General features: G+C 39.2%; 1 protein-coding gene across 1 annotated transcript in view; it reads left to right on the top strand.

The window, feature by feature from the left end:
- The window catches only part of LOC308123895 (phospholipid-transporting ATPase ABCA1), a 163,111-nt gene that overhangs the window by 68,803 nt on the left and 73,030 nt on the right, over nt 1-21,278 (top strand). Inside the window, 9 exon segments of the mRNA XM_080486620.1 lie at nt 1,101-1,324; nt 4,369-4,444; nt 6,273-6,475; nt 7,944-7,992; nt 9,153-9,256; nt 9,411-9,441; nt 10,537-10,676; nt 14,300-14,427; nt 20,097-20,195. Coding sequence (XP_080342746.1) covers nt 1,101-1,324; nt 4,369-4,444; nt 6,273-6,475; nt 7,944-7,992; nt 9,153-9,256; nt 9,411-9,441; nt 10,537-10,676; nt 14,300-14,427; nt 20,097-20,195 — 1,054 coding nt within the window.

Here is a 21,278-nt window from a genome sequence, read left to right as displayed (position 1 = left end):
TGACAATGAACAACAAACCTATATCATTGGTAGCTATTTTTTTGGATTGAACTGCGTTCCTAATTTCTACACCCGCAACATCACTCACACTCACACGTCAGGCAAATTAGAAATTGTTAACATAACAAGCACAACATAAAAATTCAACCACGGACCATAAGCAAACCCTGGTCTTCTTGCTGGGTAAGAGCTCTGGGAAACACTGCCACCGTGATGCTACCACTAAAAGAAAAAAAATGATCTCAACGTTTTTAAAATATCAGTGTTTAATCACAATAAAGCTAAAGGTTAAATATTTTATCCTCCAGAACATGCCTGACTGAAACGTGAGCTGATGATATGTGGCACTGCTTTCATGCAGAGCGCAGATACATGACCATGCTGTGACTTCATTACAGATTTCACCTTTTTTTTTTTTTTTTTTTTTTTTGCCTGATTTCTGGGGTATGTGATAATTAAGGTGCGCTATCTGATACAGCATGACATGAAAGGATTAGAACACCTGTGAACAATCTTGTGATTCCCGCTGTAGTTGTCATTGGAGTTGTGTTCGGTTTGATTCCTCTCGAATCAAAGCACTCGCAGAACAAAAAAAAAGAAAAGAAATGGGAGCGCTAAATTGAAACGTGGCCTCCTAAAATCAATGTAAAGTAGGCTTATAGGGTGGCCTCATCATCATTTTAATTTTGTCCCAGATTCCCGCCCACGCACTCTTCTGGAGTCTGCTTTGTCGCCATGCGGATAAGCAGGTAGTGGAAAACAAAGTGGAATCGGCAGTAAGGAGATGAGTGACTACCCTGCAGAGACAGATTGTTATACAGTTTTTTTTTTTTTTTTTTAATTTGAACAGTTTTGATCTGTGGCATCTATCCCTGTGTGGGTGCCATTTAATAAGAACAGCTGTGAAAACAAACAAGGTCCAAAGAGAAAAATGCTTCATATTTGCTATTTTTTTGGGGATCCGCAGTTTTTCTTTCTTTCTTTTTTTTTTCATATTTGCCATCTAGTATTTTTGATTTTCTTCTGCTCACACACCGGCGTGCACTATCTCGTTTTGCTCATTCAGCTGGCATTGATTGTGCGCATTTCTCTTTCTTCAGGTCGAACGATCATTTTGTCGACACATCACATGGACGAGGCAGACATTCTCGGCGATCGCATCGCCATCATCGCCCACGGCAAGATGCGATGCTGTGGCTCCTCGCTCTTCCTGAAGAAGTGCTTTGGGAGTGGGTACTACCTCACTCTGGTCAGAGATGGCAGTGAAAAAATGGCTTCTCAGCGCAACGGCATCATAAGCACTCAGGACAAAGGCAGACAAACGGTCGGTGTCTTGAACCTCAACATGTGTCCTATGATTGCTGGTTTAGTTGTACGAGACAACAGGGGGACATCTGCTGTTGTTACATAAATTATTTTGCATATTCGGAGGAAATCTCACAAACCATAAATATTATCTTTAGGGAACTCACCTATAAAACAACAATAAAGTTAGGGGGCAGGGGGTCATGGGATTTTTGGGAGCTACAATCAAACAACTGATTTTAGCTCACTGCTGATGATGCTGTGTATTCAGTAGCAGCCATGGGTAAATTAAATCATTGTGTGCTCCCAATGGAAGTCAAGCATTTTGCATGGCCGCTGTCACCATTTGTGTGCATGAATGGGTGAATCTGAATAAGGGTGTGAAGTGTAAGATTGCTGAGGCTATAACCATGTACATTTCAAATGAAGTGCATTTATAAGACTTCTAATTTGTCCCTGGTTGTGCGCCACGTCAAATCTTGATCTTGAATAGGTTTGAACGTAGGAAAACGAGCATCCGGTATAATAAAATGGCCAAATGGAAGCAATTGAAAAGACTATCATCATCCAAGCACAAGGACGCATCAGAATTATGACGACCCCCAGTATCAATTTGATGAACAGGACTAATATGTCTCTGTATGAGACTTAATACATCTACCTGCACACATTTAAAATGTCACCTTAAATGCATAGTTAACTTAATAATTACAATTGGTATTGAGTTTAAACTTTAAATGACCTCCCTCCCACATCATCAATAAAACCAATTGACTTGGTGATTTTTGGAAATGCAATGGAAACTGGATGCCACCACTTGTTATTACCTGTTGTGAATGCATTATAGGAATGATATGACACTGACTCAACAGAGACATCTTTATTAATGAAACCTTTGTTTTCCTCAGAGTAGTCAACATTTCTCTGTGAATTATGATGAACCTGAACACTGCTGACTCACTCCAGTCATAGCAAGGCAGTAATTGCACTTTAAAGGGACAGACTATGATTGGGCCAAAAGACATTTCTCTAATAATTCTGGCCTTTGATGGATGGATAGATCATGATCCGGCTGCACATCTTTTGTCAAGATCATTTATCACCCAATTCTAGCCGCTAATGGACAACCACTTTACAGTTGAGCTGAAGGGATGCTTTATGGATGTCCCACAAAGTTGACTATTCATTGGGAAGGTAGGGATAAACCATGATGACAGGGTAGTTTTAGCCTTCAAGTCCTCTCTTGTGGCTCTCCTACTGATGTATGACACATTTGAAAAAATTGTGAACCTCATCATCATCAATTTATTAACCCCCCATAACGTGATATTGAAAAAAACACTATGTAGATTGTATATTGAGGGAATTTGGACCTGATAACACACACTCAATTAAACCTTCCTCCGTAGAAATGATTGGTCCAGAATCATGCTGAGATATTGCTATCTTGTTTGAATCATAGTGTTGCGTCATTGAGGCCCCCTTGTTAAAACAAAAATCTCAAGCATTTTGAAAGCCTCTTCTGAACAACACAACGAACAACGCTCATTAATATGTATTTAAAAGCTCAAGGCTTATTTAATTTCAATTTTCATTTTTTTCTATGATTCAATTGTATGATCTTTCCACCTTGATCTTATGCACAAAAAATCGGAGCAGCAAGATGTTTCGAGAACAGAAGAGGTGAAGATGTCTAGGAAGTAAAACATACGTATTGTATGAAATACATAAATATTGTGTTCAATAAATTACGTGGATAACACAAGGGAAAGTCTCCTGTCAATAGGGATAAATACCAATTGAATTAATCATGATAACTATTACGACTTCTACTACTCACATTTTGTTTAGTTTTTTAGTTTTTATTTTACCCACTCATTTTGCTTGTCTTTCTGCATGATTTCTAAGACTGATGTCATCTTTAATGGATGTCAGGGGCTCCGAGACACTCAGTAACTACTGACTATTACTTCCTATTACCTATTTTTATTGGGTAAAAAAAAAAGAAACATGAGGGAGGACCATAATTTCATCATCCTGAAAGAGTTTTCACCTGTGCACATAGCTTTTGACACTCAGCATTGCAAATGTGTTCTCATTATCATCCCAAAACGGACCCTGGTCTGACCACACAATTACCCAGTCTTTTTTTTTTTAAATAAAAAAAAAGAAAAAATCCTTATTAAAATAGCATGACCCCACTTTAATTGGATGAGACTTCAAATTGGAAAAAAAGGCTCCAAGCCCTCTGACCCAATAATCACCTCTTTCTAGTGTATTATTGAACATTCTTTTGAATTTGCAGAGTGTTCTTTATCCTTTACCTCAATCTCCCCCTGTACTGATCTTTGTTTAGTCTCTCCCAGCATGAGGACGAGCAACCGCTGACGTGCTGGATGATACTAATTGTCACCATGGAGAGGGGTGATTCTCACGTTTGCTCGCCAATGGCGTCTCTCACACTTAGTTTTAATCAATTGGCGCAAATGAACAAGATGCACGGATGCCAGTAGGACGAGAGCGATTAAAATTTGTCTCGAGGCTATCTGAGGTAAACAGAGTCATTTGTTTGAAATAAATAAATAAATAAACATCCAAAACAACCTTTATGCACTAAGTATAGAAGTGTCCCCCTTTTCTGGATGACACTTTTAGTAATTAATTGGAAGAGTTTGCAATTACACAGCCCATATAACTGGGAAACAGACCTGGACCAACTGTGACTGCCCTGATCTCTTTTCAGTGTGATTAAACCCCTTTAATAAATGTCATAAAGTTCCTTAAAAATGCAGGGAGATTTATTCAACCTTTGCCGAAATTAAAGTGCACTCTTCATTTGCAGGTGTTGTCGCTGACTGAAAAGTCCGTGGCCTTATATTCCATTACAGATTAACAGCATTACTTGTTGACGCTTGCATACGGCTTTATTTAGAGCAATTAAATAGAAACTTCTGGGTGCCAGTTATTTGATTAATGTATGACAGGAGTTGTCAAGGAGCGACTGTTCATCATTCTAAGTGGTAAGGTATGATAAAGCCTTTCTAATCCAATTCTGATTAACAGGAGACAGACTGTCCTTTGAGCAGCAGCCCAGATGAAGGCATCGGCAGCCAAAGCTGGAGCAACTCTGATCCCTCAGGTACAGACTCTATCACCGTTACTGTCAGTCACCCTTTTTACGACTGCTGCTATGTAAACCAATATGTGCCGTACACTCTATAGGCGTTTTATATACTTCCCTAAATATACAATATAAACCAGTGCTCCCAGTCATATCTGTATATCAGTATCCATATCTTCCTATCGAGGTGCGAGCGGGTTCCAAACTGGCAGATATTTAATTTAAAAACCTGCATGACTGCATCCATCAGGCACTCTTAAGTGCTCAAGCCAAGATATTTTTGTTGTGCAAGAGCAAGTAAGGGATTATATTACACATTTGTTTGGTTTATAAAATAAAATAAAAAAAGTTTCTTGTGCTGATCAAGGTCCTCATGAGTTCTCATTGTCAGGACCTAAAGACAAATGCAACCAACTGTTGTTTCTGCTCTCGGATCACGGGGGCGTTCAAAAGAACAGACATACATCTGGGACGGCAATTATATTCTTCCTCTTTGTTGCGTCATCAGTTGTGGTTGATTTGCATTGTTCTTATTTATTCTCGCTCTTCTTTATCATTTTCTTCTGTTCTTATCAAAAATGATGACAACAATAAGAAAAGGTGTTTTATCTACTTTGAAATCATTGTCATTATAGCGATAATCACGATGTCAACAGTACCAAGGATTTCTATCGATATGACCGAATCTGAGTCACGGATGGTTAAAAAGGATGCGCAGAGCTATAAACTTTCCTAGCATTACCACTTGAATCCACCACTTCTGTGTTAATCTTACTTCCTGGAGCAACTTCCATTGTAATGTCTCACTGTTTGTAAACAACTCCCTTAAAGCCTTTTGCAAGTTTTATGTTGTCACATGTTTACTTTTTGGAAACATTTTGAACATTAGCTCACCTTTCTAAGCCTTTATAATTATTAGTGGACATATCAAACGTAATTCAATTGAAAACACTAAAACACAAATCATGTCTATGGTGCAAGTTGCTGTGACCACTAAACTACTGTCATCTGCACAAGGATTTCATAGAAATGTAAATATAAAGCATTTTGCAGTATTATTTGACTTGTTTTGATCATACTACTCACATAATACTGATCAAAAGAACAATCCAAAAGGGAATCTGTTTACTATATATGAAGAATGACTCTTAAATCAATTGAACTTCTTCCTCCACAACATCTTTGAAGTTAAATAAGAGTCAGAACTTGGCATGAAAGTAACTATATCTCCACAAGTGACAGCACAGTTGTCTTCATTAATACACACCAGTGGGCCTAGTGAAGCACACACAATCACAAATAATTCAGTCTGATGTGTGAAGAAGATCCATTTACTTCTTCATAAAGCACCAGGCCAGCAGTTGTTAAGCTGCAGTAATTATGTATGAGAGGTTCCGGATCAATAATGGATGTGGTGCGTTGCGCAACACTGTCCGAATTGATTCTCCCTGAGACCCGGCTTCAGAAAGGATGATGAAGAGGAATTATGTCCACTGATCTGTTCCTGTTTTTCTAAATGTCACATCAGCAAGTATGCCGGCTCTGATTGAAATATATTAGATTCATTTTTAGATTTGATTAGTAACATTTCATTGGCGGCAAAACAACATTAAGTTTAGAATAGATAGATTAAGTTTAAAATGTGTTTTTTAATTATACTTCAGAGTCATAAAGCTTCTTTCGCGTCACTCAAATAGTTTAGTTCAGAAAACATCACAGGAAAAAATACAAATATCAATAAACTGCTTTTTCCCACAAGGGATATATAAAAAAAAAAAAAAAAACCCGGGTGTAAATCTTTTTGAGTTTGTTTAGTGGGTGATGTTTGTCTGTCATCATCCCACAGATTTAACGGCTGTGAGTCAACTTGTGCGGCGCCATGTCCCGGAGGCGGTCTTCTTGGAGTGTATTGGTCAGGAGATCACCTACATACTGCCCTACAACGGCGCCAGAGATGGGACCTTTGCTGAGCTCTTTTCCGAACTCGACCTTGCGATGGCTGACCTTGGCCTGACCAGCTATGGTATCTCTGACACCACACTGGAGGAGGTAAAGCATTGACCGCCCAGCCAAAGATAGCGGCTTGCATCTATATACATATGAAATGACTATTTGCATTCACGGAGGAGTACATAAGTATACAACAATTTCTTCTCGTGTTTTTTTTTTTCTTTCTTCTCTGCTACTCTTCATATACATTTGCTCAGTATGAATGGAGGCAGGCCGGGACGCACCCAGGACAGTCCACAAGTTTACTCAACGGGCAAACACCGAGACAAACGGTCACACAGACAAGACAATTCAAAAGACGTGAATTTTTGAACTGTGGGAGAGAACCGGCGTATCGAAAGAAAATCTGGATATGCACAGAATTTGCAAACTTCATGCAGAAACTTTTCGGAATGTAGCGAGAGTTTTAATCACTATGTCAACTTGTGGTCCACAGAGCATTGTTTCCATAGTAATAATGACAAAGTGAGAAAGGACTTTCTTTGTAAGTTCATAAATAAAAGAACTATGGAGATGCAACATCAAAAATACATGAAAAAAGCAGAAGGGAATACTATCTAATGGAGGAGTCGATAATCTGTAACCATGGGTTTGAGAATCATCTAGTCCATTAAGGTATTGATTTCTAGTCTCACCATGTGGATGATAGAAGCCAGAGAGTACAAGGACAAAGCTAATGTGTTAATGTTATTATAAAACTGACCTCAGAGCAGCTACATATTTACCAAAACTCTACCACAGAGAGACTTGAATCTCTGTGAGAATGTACGTGATGCATATTTCATCTTCTTGCATCATGTTGACTTCACAGGTCTTTTTTTTGGGGGGGTAATTTGCCATAAATCAATACTACGATCACATATTTTTCAGGGTGAACTTTTTGTTAATTCTACATCAAACTAATATCTAAGTAGAATTTAATCAACAAGCTTTAATGTGTTGCTCTCATGGTGTATTAGTACTTTACAGAGGGTTTCACATAATGTGCATCTCAGACATGCATTAGACACTAGTGGTCTGCAGGCGATGTGAATAATTCCTTTTGAATTTCTAAAGTTCAATGGTGACGTGGTTAGTTAATCCATCCTTGTTTTCTTTTGAAGTTCATTAATTTTCATCAGAAATAGGCACTTGCTTCGCTGTGCAGCACTAATAAACAGGAGTTGAGACAATGGAGGAGTCACAAAATGTAATTTGGCACGTTTCACATATTTCTGTATAACAAGGTGTAACATGCAAACCATAGTTCCATTGTATTGATCACGGGAAGGTTTCACAGCTAAGGATATATGTTTTCGCTGACACATGGCTTGTTTTGCATTTTGTAATATTTAAAAAATGTCAAACAGAAACCTGACTGTAAAAACAGTTCCAGAGATGTCTTCCTCTCCATTGCAGTATCAGCAGCTTGCATTCCTGCAGCTTGTGCGCCTGCAATGTGGTGGGAAACATACAAACGCCGACTCATGCATTATTGATAATCATGAGCAATTTGTTTATTTTGCAGATATTTCTTAAAGTGGCAGAAGACACCGGGGTGGATGCAGAAATAACAAGTGAGAGGACAGTGTGTATGTATGTTGATGCGTGTTTGGGGAATAAACAGTTCACACTTTGGAGGTGATGATGTAGTTTTAACTGTGAAAACTCGAAAAGCCTACCAAGTACATTTGTCAACTTCCTAGTGAGATGGGACTACGGTCAGAAGCTCAGGGGGGACAGAACTTGTTTTTTGTTGTCGCTATGGAACGACCTACCGCTGCGCGGCAGACAAGCGCCTTCATTGTCCATTTTTTTTAAAACGCATTTTAAAACCCATTTCTATTCATTGGCTTTTAACCCAGCTTGAGACACTGCTCCTGTTTTTATTGTCACCATTATATTGTTTTTATGATTTTAGGTTTTTATGTCCATTTATGTACAGCACTTTGGTTTCAGCTGTTGTCGTTTTAAAGTGCTGGACAAATAAAGTCGGGTTGAAATTATCTCACCACATTAATGTAATACACAGTCGCATGAATAAACACTGAGAAAAAGGAAGCTTGTTTTCATTCTCTGCATATCAAGACAACTAATGTCTTTTTTCTGTCACTACAAGCATAGGTTGCTTGATATTTTCAAAAGAAACTGGTCAAATGCTCAGATTTGGGGTTTTTACTGGGGATGCTCCGATACCACAAATTTTTAATTTTTAAAGTACAAGTACGAAAGCCTTCCAGGAACGAACTTGGGCACCCCCTGGTCTACAGTATATATGCATAACGTGGTGTGTAACCCGCCACGTTTCTCTAACATGTAGTACTTATTCTGCTCAAAATGGCTGCAAGGCGGTGATACACAAAATGTCTATTTAATAACAAAGAATAAGGAATATGCCCATCAGCCCACTCGTGTCATATTTCTCGTCTGCGAACTGTGAAGTTATAATTAAAGGGATTGACCCAAGTGGGTAACAAGTTCCATCCTTCCTTGAAGTATTTGGTATAATCTGTTGGCAAGCAGCTTTGTTTTTATTTTTTCATTTCAAAATATAAGTATGTGTTTTTTTTTGTTTTTTTTACGTTTTCCCAAAAAAATCCCCCAAAAAACACACCTGGGTTTATGCTTTTACAGGAAATAATACCGCATCTAGCAGGGCAGGTAGCTTTTCTTATTGTTATTTATAACCCTAAATTGGGTCAGGCCAAAACAACATATCTTATTTGTATTCCCACAGCAACAAAGGAGCTGCTGGAGAGAGACTGCAAACGAAGCTCCCGCGAATCCAGGAGAAACAGCATCGCGAGCATTCGTACGAAAACAGGCAAGACCCTTCAAATCTGTCAGGAATATTTTTAATGTCATCAAAAATAGCTGTCCTTTTCAAATTACTTATCTTTGTGGGTATTCTTTATGAAAAAAAAAAAAAAAGGAGAGCATAAACTGACTTGTTATTCCTGCTTGATTCTTTTTCTTTTCTGTTTCTCGTGTAGAATCGAAGGAAAAGTTGACAAATAAAGTGGAAGGTAAGTCATGTGTTCTGTGTTTTCTAGTCATCGAATGTATTTTTCCCTCACAATAATTATTTTGAACTGTGTAACTTCATTGAGTTTGGCATCACAGGTGCATCCCAACAAATTGGGATATTATGGAATGAGCTGATTTTCCCCAGCATGCAATTCAAACTTGAAAACGTGTAAAAAAAAAAAAAAAAAAAAAAGTTCTTTCATTTAGTAGAATTGAAGTCCAAAATTCCTTTTTCTTGTTATAATTTGAGTTATTAGTCAAAAAAAAAATCCAGCATCTGTGTTTCGCCTATTGTTCTCAACCAGAGGAGATAATTATCACAATTACATTAACAAAAAGACAAACTTAAAATGCTTTAGCCTATAAGTTAGTTAAGCTTTAGTTTCAAAAAGGACACCTGAAAAGTAGACCCGTAGAAATGTAAATAAAAAATTGTGCACACGCACACACACACACACACTGAGTTACAAGCCAAGCAGCCCCCCTCCTGGGAGGGTGACCACCTAAAGCGCCACCCCTTCACCCTCTAACTAAGCCTCCTGGGCTCCACCAGCTGAGAGGCCAGGAGCAGAAGAGACCCGCGGCCCCAGAGGCAAGACCCTGGAGCAATTGGATGCAGTTGGCCACCCGCCGAGCCCCCCGCAACCCCCGCACCCCCAGCCTCAACGCACGCCCACCACGGCCAGCCTATAAACTTTATTAACTCCTTTTTTTTTTTTTTTTTTCCCCCACTTCTTCTGTTTCGCAATAAATCTTCAATCATAAAAACGGCTTTCATAAGAATTAGCTTTATTATCGCAGTGACTACTGTTATGTTTTCATTGTCGGTACACTTGCAGATATTTAAAACCGAGGTGTCTATAAAGGCCTTATTTATCACCATTTTCCTCCTGAGTCGTGCCCAAATACCATTACCTAATCCATGAGTTGTGAAAATGAACGTTTCTACACTGAGGGATGAGCTAAAGCTGCTGGCAGGCGCAACACTTAACTTCTATTTGATAAGCCCATTAGCTCTGCAAAAACGCATGCTCAGCAGCTCTTTTACATATGCATCGATGATAAATAACGCTGCGGGTTAATGTCCACTCCAGATCTGAGGAGAAACACCAGCCTCAGTGGGGGGGGGTCTGCGGTCATCACCGGATGGAAGCTGATCAGAAGGCAGTTCCTGGCTCTCTTTATCAAGCGCTTCCACCACGCCCGGAGGAGCCGCAAGGGACTCATTGCCCAGGTAATGGCCTCAGTCTGTCATATTGATGAATTGAAGGGTTATACTCGTGGGCCTGCATGGGAGGATCAAGGTAGGACTGTGTGAAATACATGTTGGCCTTCAAAATCACTTAATGACACGTATGATAAAGTGAACTAATTTGAAATCTTCGGGGACAAAATCGTTCATCCTGATGGAGTCAATAGTTGTGGAATTAAAGTTGTTGAGAAGGAAATCTCCACTGAAGGCAGTATATAAGTGCTGAAAGCTGTTGATGTAATGCAGACCCGGTCTGGCCCCCGGGCCACGTACAACTCTTTGGCTGTCGCTGACCGGAACTTATGCATGGAAGAGAAATGACAAATGTTTTGCTTGGATTGTGAATGTAGCACTGCCTTTAAAATATCAAAAATATACCAGGGAAGGATTATAAAAATGAGGATGAGTAGAGGAATAAGAATAAAATAGAAAAAAAAAAAAAATCTAATAAAAGATATGACGACATCACTTGGACGCAGATCTTTATTAGCGTCTTTTAAAACGTTCTTCAAGTTTGGGTTAAAATCAATGCTAAAAACACCCAGGGAGCCAATAAAGAGAAGCTAAACTGGAGTTATGTGATGTATTCTGTCAAAATCAATGAGATGCCGAGGCGTTTGACAGAAACATTTTTACCAGTTTTCTCTAAAGCGGAAGTCACAATTAATGTTTAAAATGTTTTCATGCGACATGCCTGACATCGGGGAAAATAATAAAGAGATTGAATGCCACTTGAAATGGTTATTTGTTGCTCCGCTAAATTTCGCAAACAATAATTATCTCTACTTCAAAAAAAAAAAAAAAAAACACAGGATGAAAATTGAAGTCGTCATTGTCTGTGATCAAAAAATAAAAAAAGAATGGGGAAAAAAAAATAGCAAAAGCCTAAAAGGAAGTCATCGCTTGTGTAGCAGAGTGTTTATGTGGCTCGGTTGGGAACATCAGTTTCACCTGATCGCAGTGATTGGCACTCGAAAGCCAAAGTGACACTCATGATTTGTTTTCCCCTCATTTTACTGTGTGCTAATCATATCTTTTCATTAGCTATGTATTGAAGGTGATTGCATAACAATTACAGAGATGACAGGCTGCTATTAGCTTATTAGGTGTGTGTCTATATTATTTTGTGCCCCATAAACATGATTTCGGAAGTCAAAAGCAATGAGCGGATATAATTCAAACAAGTCAGAACCAATTTCTACGAGTCGCAACTCTCAAGGTGCTTTAATGATTTTATCGCGCAACTTCCGAAAAATTGTGCCCAGGCTTGAATTGCATTAACAAACCCCAACAACCATCGCTTTTTATTTGTTGTCTGCGTGTAAATATCGTGTCATGACGTCAGTTCTGACCGTTGCCGTCGTGCCGCATTTTGAACCGAGAGAGCGCGCGTGACCACTGCGTTTGCGAGCAACATGGGCGTGAGAAGCAGAAATGGGAGCGACGGTGCAATGTTTCACCTTTGTGAGGTGTACTTCGTGTAATTTGCTGCAGTGCCAAACCCCATTAGTCACTGTCAATCCCGGACGTCCCTCTTTAGTGGGGGGACGCAGGGCAGGGATGGAAGGATAAGCCAGCGAGTGTGTTCGTACAAGGGTGCACATTGTCTGCAAGGACACACCTACTACCTCTTCCTCTTTATTCATCTGGCTAAAGGGTTTTTCTTTTTTTTTTTTTTTTTTTTTTCCTCCTTCTTCCCGCCCATCATGTCAACAGCTCCCATTGTCAGCAGATATGATTGTGTAGTGAGGTAATCTCCTCAAATACAAGTGGTTAGGGGAATATAAAAGAGATTATGGCGTGGAACACAAAAGGAGTGATTTATGGGGTTGGAAGTTGGAGACAGGCGACTCTTGGTGATGTCAGAATAAGAGAGGCAGTTATTGCGTCTGTTGTGGTGGGCGAGTTGAAGGCTTGCTGGTATCTGGAGCCGGATTCAGGCGGGCATTTTGTATTCCAAATGTGATCTCAACATGTTCCTGAATCTTCAGAGTTTCTATATTCATTTTGTTTATTGCCATTTGTTACAGTTTTTAACACGGGGATAATCGGTTTAATAGCCATTTGTTCTATTGCGTTTGAATGCCGCGAAAGGAAAATCCCTCATTATTGCATCCGTAAAAGAAGTATCCAAGGTGATGCTATTATCCACTTCAACGCAAGGCGCAGCAGTCAAGCAATTATTCACAAATAAAATTGGGGAGACATAAATGATCGTCGTAGGAAATAACCTCGATCTAATGAGGCATTTGACTTTGCGGGAAATAAAACACATCTTAATCATGTTGCGGTGTTTATAGTTTTGTTTTGTTTTTTCTTCTTTTTTTGCATATAATCCCGTCCCCTTCTTTAAATCCCCACTAAACTTGAGAAGGCAATAAACTCATGCATTGTTCATGGGAGTGCTTTGGCTTTGTGAGCGTAATGACTTCTCCCTGGTTTTTTTTGCAGATTTCTCTCAATGGAAGACGCGCCAGCTGTCACCTGCAATTACTGTTGAGACAGAGAGGGAAAGACAAAGCAACAGAACCCGAATACCTCTTTCTTCAGCAGTCTCGCCATTAAGCTCTTCGGTCTCGCCGCTGCGCTTTATCTTCCTCCCCGAGCACATTTTTGTAGCCGCGACTCCTCGCTGTAAACTTTCCGATTTTCAGTTTGTAGGCCTCTTGAATTGACCTGGCAAATTGCGCACGCGGCAATTAATCAAGTGTACGCAAACCTCCCCTCTCCCCAGCGCGCTCCCCGACCCAACAATGATTAAATAGTAAAGATATTGTGGATTTTTTATTTTTTTTTTCTGTCTCGCTGACCTTTTTAACTGTTCTAACAATGAAATAAAAAGAGAATTACATGATGAAGAAAAGCGGATTGGATGAGGGGAGGGTTGTTGAGGAAGCCAGAAAGCGTCGTTTTTTTTCCTTTTTTAAATTTGTTCACATGGGGGGGGCGCACACACACAAAAGACAAGAGAATAGCGAGAAACTAATTATATCCGAGTGGCCAGATGATGGTGGTGGCGTTGGAAGTGTTTAATCAAACTCATAAAGCATGCAGAAGGGCCCAAACAAGTTGGCGGGGTGCATATTAATGTGCGCGCGTTATTACATCGCGCCGGCGTTATTGTTGATTGCATCAGTCGTTTTGCATTTTGCGGCACGTAATGACAGTAAGGGGACTCGGTGAGGGGAGTGGTGAAATTGATCTCTCATTGACTGTTTGAGTGCTGGAACGCGCGCACACGTAAACACACATCTGTACGACTCACGCAAACACCCCACAAAGACTAATAATGCTTGTTTTTTTTTTTGTTTTTTTTATTTGAAGGAGGCCAGCTATAATTTAATTGCTCATAAGCGTGCCGCTGTGTATTGTAACATTACGCCTGTCGTAAAATGAATACAGCTCGTTTCCTCAGATAAAGTGACACGCATTATCCAGCATGTGCACACTGAAGGAAATAACCGCGATTAAGTGAAACTATAAGGTAGAAGATGTACAGAAATCCCTGATTAAAGGTTTTTATCTGTTGGTCGATGAATGTCGAAAGCAGACCACTGAGTGTTTAGTGAGATATTCTGACTTGAAATGTGTCTTCACCCTCCCAGGTGATCCTGCCCGCTGTTTTCGTCTGCCTTTCTCTGATCTTCTCCCTCATCATGCCGCCATTCACCGAGTATCCAAGTCTGGAGCTGCAACCCTGGATGTACGGTCTACCTCAAACCACCTTCTACAGGTAAGTGTGTCGAAGCTTCAAAAACCAATGTCATTCTAAAGCATTTCCTCAACTGTATTTATTTATTTTTTATTGAATTAACAATGCATGCTGTCAATGATTGATTAATCAAACACACCGGTAATGAAAAGAAGGAAGTTTACTCGGTATGAAAATAGCAATTTTGTGAACCTCTAAAACAGTGGAGCCAGACGTTACTTTCCACCCCTACCTACAACTTGCTGTATTAAATAAGATGATAGAAGAAGTACACAATGGGGAAGGAGAAAGAAAAAGAAAAAAGATCCCAAAAACAAGAGGTCAAATCAGGTTCAACATCAGAGAAGCTTTTCAGCTGCAGTGACAACTGAGCGAGCTGAAGGACCTGCACGGTGACCCACGAAGGCTGCATTTCTGTCAGACAAGCAATTATCTGGTTACTTCTGGGGCCCATTTCTGCCATTTCCTCACATGTGAATGAAACATGAGGTAGTTGAAATCTGTACACTGTGACAATGATGAACTACACTCCTCGCTTCCTTTTTGTGGACACCGGCTTATATTTTGTCGGGAGGCCTGCAGGGAGGGAGTGGGCCTCCTTCAGTTGGTTACTTTCAAAATCTAGCTTGATCTTGCTTTCTTCTTAAATAGTGCCCATCTTAGAGGTTTACTACATTTGCTTCTTACTACTTAAGCAACCTGAAAGTAATAATCATCATAAACAATGGTGGTGACTGCTTTGTAAGGAGTCCTTGTACTATGGGGGGGGGGGGGGGGGGGGGGGGGGGGTATGGGACTCCACTGTATCGCCCAAGGACCCTCCACTACATAAAATGGTCCATATATGAAACAGCTCAACACTTTATGTATTGTGTGAAGACCCTGATTTAAAATCCATCAATTTATCTTGGATCCAGCTTTATCCAGCTCAGGGCCACGAGAGGCTGCAGCTGATCTCAGCTGTCCATGGGAGAAGGCACTCTACACCATGTACACGTCATCAGATAGGCAATCAGACACACTTGATTTATACCTACAGACAATTTGGACTCATCATTTAGCCTTAAATGCATGTTTTTTAAGACTGTAGGAGAAATATTCAGTACCTGGAGAAAACCCAGCTGCACTTGAACCAGGAACATTTCAGTCACCAAACCACTGAGCATCCCCGTGGCTTAAACTACAACATGTAGCATATAAATATTTATAGTTTTCATTTTTCATCTAAAGTGGCATTCAAGCCCAATTTTGTCTGAAATTAGGAGAATTTTGATTTGAATGGCTCGTTGCACGTCAGGGTTTTTTTTTTCTTACTTTACCAAAATGTCTGTCGTCCTTAGAAATAAAATACACTCATAGAAAGAAGGTTATACCCTCTTTATAAAGCACTGTGAGGCGGGATTCTTTGAGGGTCTAATCTTTACTTTTATCAAAGGAAGATGTGTCAGACTGTAACCCTACAGGTGAACTTAAAAAACAAAAAATCTAAAGTGGAAACATTATTCATCACACTGTGCTCGTTGTTTTATTGGCAACAGATTTTCGCATGGCTAAGGTCATCAATTTGGACAGCATCCCGTCCTTGGCTCCAGCTTCACATCGCTGTGAATCACAACTATAATTAGTGACAGGCCTAGCCTTGGTGGACTCTAACTGAGCACAAGCACCCAGCGCAGTGAGACGTGCACGACTGACAGCCGTTCCTGTATAAGAATTTCAGAAAGTATTTCAGAAAGTATTTCAGAAAGTCGTGACGGTTCTTGTAAATGCAGAGATGCTACATAAAGGATTTGCCTATAAGAATGACGATTGTAACGTAAGGTTGTTTTATAATGGTGCATTGTTGAAATGTCCACATGTTCATACGAGTAATATCACATATTCTGTCTTCCTGTCTGCCAACAAAATGATGTAAAAATCTGCTGAATTCTAATGTGGATCACAGGTTACAGCATCTGTCTGAACTATCACACTAATCTTGACAGTGTATTCATATTGTGTTCTTTTGACATGAAGCTGTCTTTGCTTATCCAGTCTGCAGGTATTTCATTTCCCCTGGAAGCACTTTGTAGATATTCTCTTTGAGGATGTCAAGACACAATAACTGCAGCTTCATGTGAGACCAGTTTATACAAGATAGAATAGAAACTCTTGGTCAGATTGAAAAGCTATTCACTTTATGTTTGTATGCTTTCATTTGGAACAACCCTATACGGTATCTATCAACCAAGTATTCTCATCTCAGGACACAGAAACCCAAAAGAACACACTACATAACTGTAGTACATGTTTAGGCCTCTCTTTTTACTAAGTAGAATTCATTACTTTACAAACACACTTTTACCCTTCCACAATTATTTACTCTACTGGAGACTGATTAATTGGGAACCATTATTGTCTAACATATTTTCTTAATTTGTGGTCCATTTTATTAAATATTGTACAAGCATACGTTTGTTTTTCTTCTGTAATAATATATAATGGAGCACCGATACCATAGCAGTATTGGATCCAATACTGCACGGACTACTTGTATGCGTGAAAGCTCCCTGAGACGTTGCCCGAGAGAGGACGAACGAAAGAGTTCCGGGGGCTCACACACATGCTAAATGTGATTGGGGTATGACTGATACACTCATTCCAATTGGCATAGCATGACTGTTTAAAAAAGAACAGGACCGAAATGTATGATCGCAATCCTCCTTTGAAAATTGGGGCTACTCAGTAAAGACATCACAGAGAAAGAAAAATCATTAGGCCAAATCCAGCCGTCAGTGAGCTGAACTGAGAGCAACTAAAATTGATCAAACTTACAGTATGCTGTAAGGCTTTTATAATCAGAAAATAAAACGAACAACTGCCATTGTTTACACTCAGATGTGCTTATTTTATATTCCAAAAATCATAAAAAGAAGTGAAACTGAATGAATAAATATTTACCCAGTCTTGTTTGCTGTAACATTTAAATTCTGTCCTGCCTCTCTCCATGGTGCTGAAACATACAAATTCAGGCCATGTCTCTTTCTGCCTCTCTCTCTCTCCAGCCCCCCAATTGAATCTCTTCCCAATTCATTCAAGTCACTTTCCACAGTGATGAAACCTTCCTGGTCTGTATGCTTCAGTCTTCAGTGGCACTGAGCAACCACTGCTTTCAACCCTAAAACATGCCCTGGCTAACAAACACATAAACTGGCACCGAGTGTCTCTAAATGACGGGCTTTTACCTAAATAGGCTCTAGAAACCCACAAAAACGTGCACAGTTACCCCAAACTGTGGTAGGATAACCTCTGTTATTCGAGTACTACAGTATAGTACGTGGTTTAGATTTCACATGTGAAAGAGCTTGACGGTGACAATATTGTTTAGTCACTGCTAAGATGCGTTTGAACTGCATGTTCTTAGAAATTCCATGGAGTTGTTTATGTCTGGTGCTTTTGAAAACATTAATTTTTTTGTTCAGAGACTTTAAATTATTAGACTTGATTAACACTGTGAGAGGAAAAGTAGCCTACTGCTTGGGGTTTCATTCAAAGGTGCATTGTTTCACTGCGCGACTTCAAACTGTGAAGGCATTTAACAATGTATAGCTGTGACAATATTCTCAAGATGGTACCCAGTGTATTTTTAGTTTTTGGTTTGTTCAATTCGTTTTCAAAAATGATGACCTCATAGTGTAGTAACTTCCAGTCAAGATAATAAGTAGTTGTTGCCGAATGCACTGGGTGATTCTCACAATTCAAAGACTGAGGTGTTAGATGTTTTATGACATGAGGGGCAAGTTGACACTAAAACCTGGATGTTATGGAAGCAGGTTCGAATCCCACTTCCGCCTGGTCCACCCTTTGGTTCCTGAGCAAGGTCATAATCTTCCACGCTTATGCAAAATCAAACATATGAATCATAGATCATTGTGGTGACCATCTAAAGTAGGGATGAGATCTCAGGAAAGGAAAAATCTCTTTGACTTTATATCTTTCAGTTGGGCTTTTTATTACCTTATTGTGTAGCCACATGACTTTCCTCTCTCTCAGCTCTTGTATGATGTTTCATTTTGACAAATGAATATTCATTAGTTCCGCCAGTTCTATGTGTATGCACAAGTCTTCATTTTGGTTCCCTCCAATAGTTTTATTATCTTAAATAACATGGTAACCCAGCCATTGTTAATTACAAAACAGATGGCTGCACATAATCCATTTTTACAATCGGACCACTTCAATTGCACTCAGTGGTGGCCAAAGAAATGACCGTGTGACCTTCATGGAGACGCCTCTAAATGAGACAGTGAACACTGTATTAATCCAAATGGTTGGCTGTGCTGTGGCCACTGCTGGCAGGAAGCCATCACGGTGGTCTTTATGAAACACTGTGTTTTAAGTCCCGCAGCACTCTTAAGATAAAGGGCAGACTGTGTGTGGTTAGTAATGAGAATGAAATTGGAATGGGAAGATTGTTTAACGGAGTCACAGGGCTTAGATATGTACAGGACACTCAAGATTATAATGGAAGGCTGTGAAGAGCTCACACTGTACACAGAATCCTGAAGAGGCTCATATCTGTGAGCACGCACAAGAACACACATCAAGAGGCAGCCGGACTCGAGCAATAGAGAACATTACTTCATAGTCAGCATTGTTTTGGGAATCATGTTTTTAACTATTTTGGTTGATCAACTCCAGGATTGATCTTACCTCCTTTATTAAGCAAACCCCAGTGGCACACATCATTGCTATTGAGTAGTTATTTAAAATGCACCACATCCAATTGCCCAGTGTATATGCATATTGTCCTTTGAGGCCTATTTGGCTGTCAAAACGAGTTTAACAGTTATGATCATCTAAACTCCTGTGATTTGCCAGTGGGAAGAAACAGATAAGCTGACTTGTAAAATCTAGATCAGTTGTGACAGAAGACAGATTAGTGGATCTGTAGAATCCAAACCAAGTGTGGCTGAAGATGGATTAGAAATCTTGTTAGTAAAGGCCTAACAAGTTTTGGCATCTCAGTTTCAGAAAGATTCTACCTAAAAATTGCATTTTTGGTTATCAGTCAGAGTTTTGTTCAAGCAAGTGCTATATATATATCTATATATATATATATATATATATATATATATATATATATATATATATATATATATATCTATATATATATATATATATATATCTATATCCCATACATTTAACTTTAGTTAATCAAGATTGCAAATGTGAAGGATTTATTATACTTCTGTACATTGATTCAACTGATTAAGTTGACATAATTGTCTTCAGCCAACCCCTATAATTACAACAGATTTCAGCCAATCTTGACCACTGCGAGTCTGATTAGTGCTCGCAATTTGATTGAGGCAATCCAACAGGAAATCAAACCAGGTGACCCTCAGATTTCAACTTTAAGTCAATCCACTTTAAACTTACAACACTTGTTTTATGTGAACCTATAAACTTCGCCAAAAGAGGGTCACTGTCCAAGATTTTTGTTCAGCACTGACACTTCAGCACTTGTCTCAGAACATAAAACACACTTAATGCTTGTTGGGCCGTTTTATTGACATTGTGACAGATTGGCGAACACTCAGACCTTAAAGTGACACGCGGTTGTTCTGCGAGATGAAACTGACGATATTATCGCATGTGCAGGTCTTTCAGCATGAATTTGTATTTATTATATTCCAACATATTCACAGCAACGACGTGCCAGGAAATGCTGAAGTATCCAAGGTGGTGGAAACCTTGTTAAACAAGCCAGGCTTTGGGACTCGCTGCATGGATGGAGACCCCATACCGTAAGTATTAATCAGGATAAAAGAGCCTCGAATGAAGCAGAACAAGAAATCAGCCATTTGTGTGTGCCAAGTTATGCAGATAAATTGTTACATGTGTTTGTTTCTAGAGATTTTGCTGCAGAAGCTATTAAAAAATAACCCAGACAAGATTTAAAAAAGATTTAATGAATAGGTTGATCAATAAATTACAAGCGTTTCACATGTCGTGTATTCTATCCTGATTGGAGTAGTCACAATAATGAATACTGATTTAAACCCACACAAATCCCACGTAATTTTTGTGCATCACACATGCTTTAAATGATTTATTTTGCTCACAAATCAAGCACTTTTAATTACAGATATATTATGCAGCAGTTATGAAATAACATTATTTGTGAATCACATTTCTTATGCTATTAAAAAAAAAAAAAAAAAAAAAAGAACTCCTGGAGCTTAAAATATGAAGTTAGTATTCATTATATCTCAGTTCATTGGTTAACAGGCTTATTGATTTATAGGCTTAATTTCTAAATTTTTTTCCCCCACACTGTATAGCTTCAGTCAGAAATGTTTGTCTTTCCATACTCAAATATTTATGTCCATGGCGGGTAAACTTGATGCAGGGAACAACAACTGGTAGAACACTGAGTTACATACACGAAGGAGGTAGACACAGGTGAAAGACATTAATGCGGAGCAATGCAGTGAGCACACAGAGGAAGGCATAAGGGCAAACCTGAAATAAGAGGAGATGATGAAATTAAAATTAAACGGGAAAACAAGACAACGAACAAAAACTTGGTGAAAACTGACACTCACGCACAGCTGTCAAGGGCCAATATCTCTTTTCAAAAGGCAGTATGTTACAATGGTTTTGAAAAAACTCTGCAGTTCCTGCGCCACATCAGCCAAAGTCTTTTCTTCTTTTTGTGTTTTGGTCAATAATGGTAATTACAATTATAATCGACGTGGCGTGAATGGATACACAAACACTCACAAGAATGAACTAAGTACAATTAGAATACGAAGTTGCCCATTTTAAAATGAAATCAAAGTAGTTGCCTTGCAAATATTACACACAAAAAAGTTTCTTGTCGAACC

The sequence above is a fragment of the Lipophrys pholis genome (assembly GCF_963383615.2).
Source record: "Lipophrys pholis genome assembly, chromosome: 18".
Lineage (NCBI taxonomy): Eukaryota > Metazoa > Chordata > Actinopteri > Blenniiformes > Blenniidae > Lipophrys > Lipophrys pholis.
Note: the sequence above shows the minus strand (reverse complement) of the source record. Positions and strands in the feature narration are given on the sequence as shown.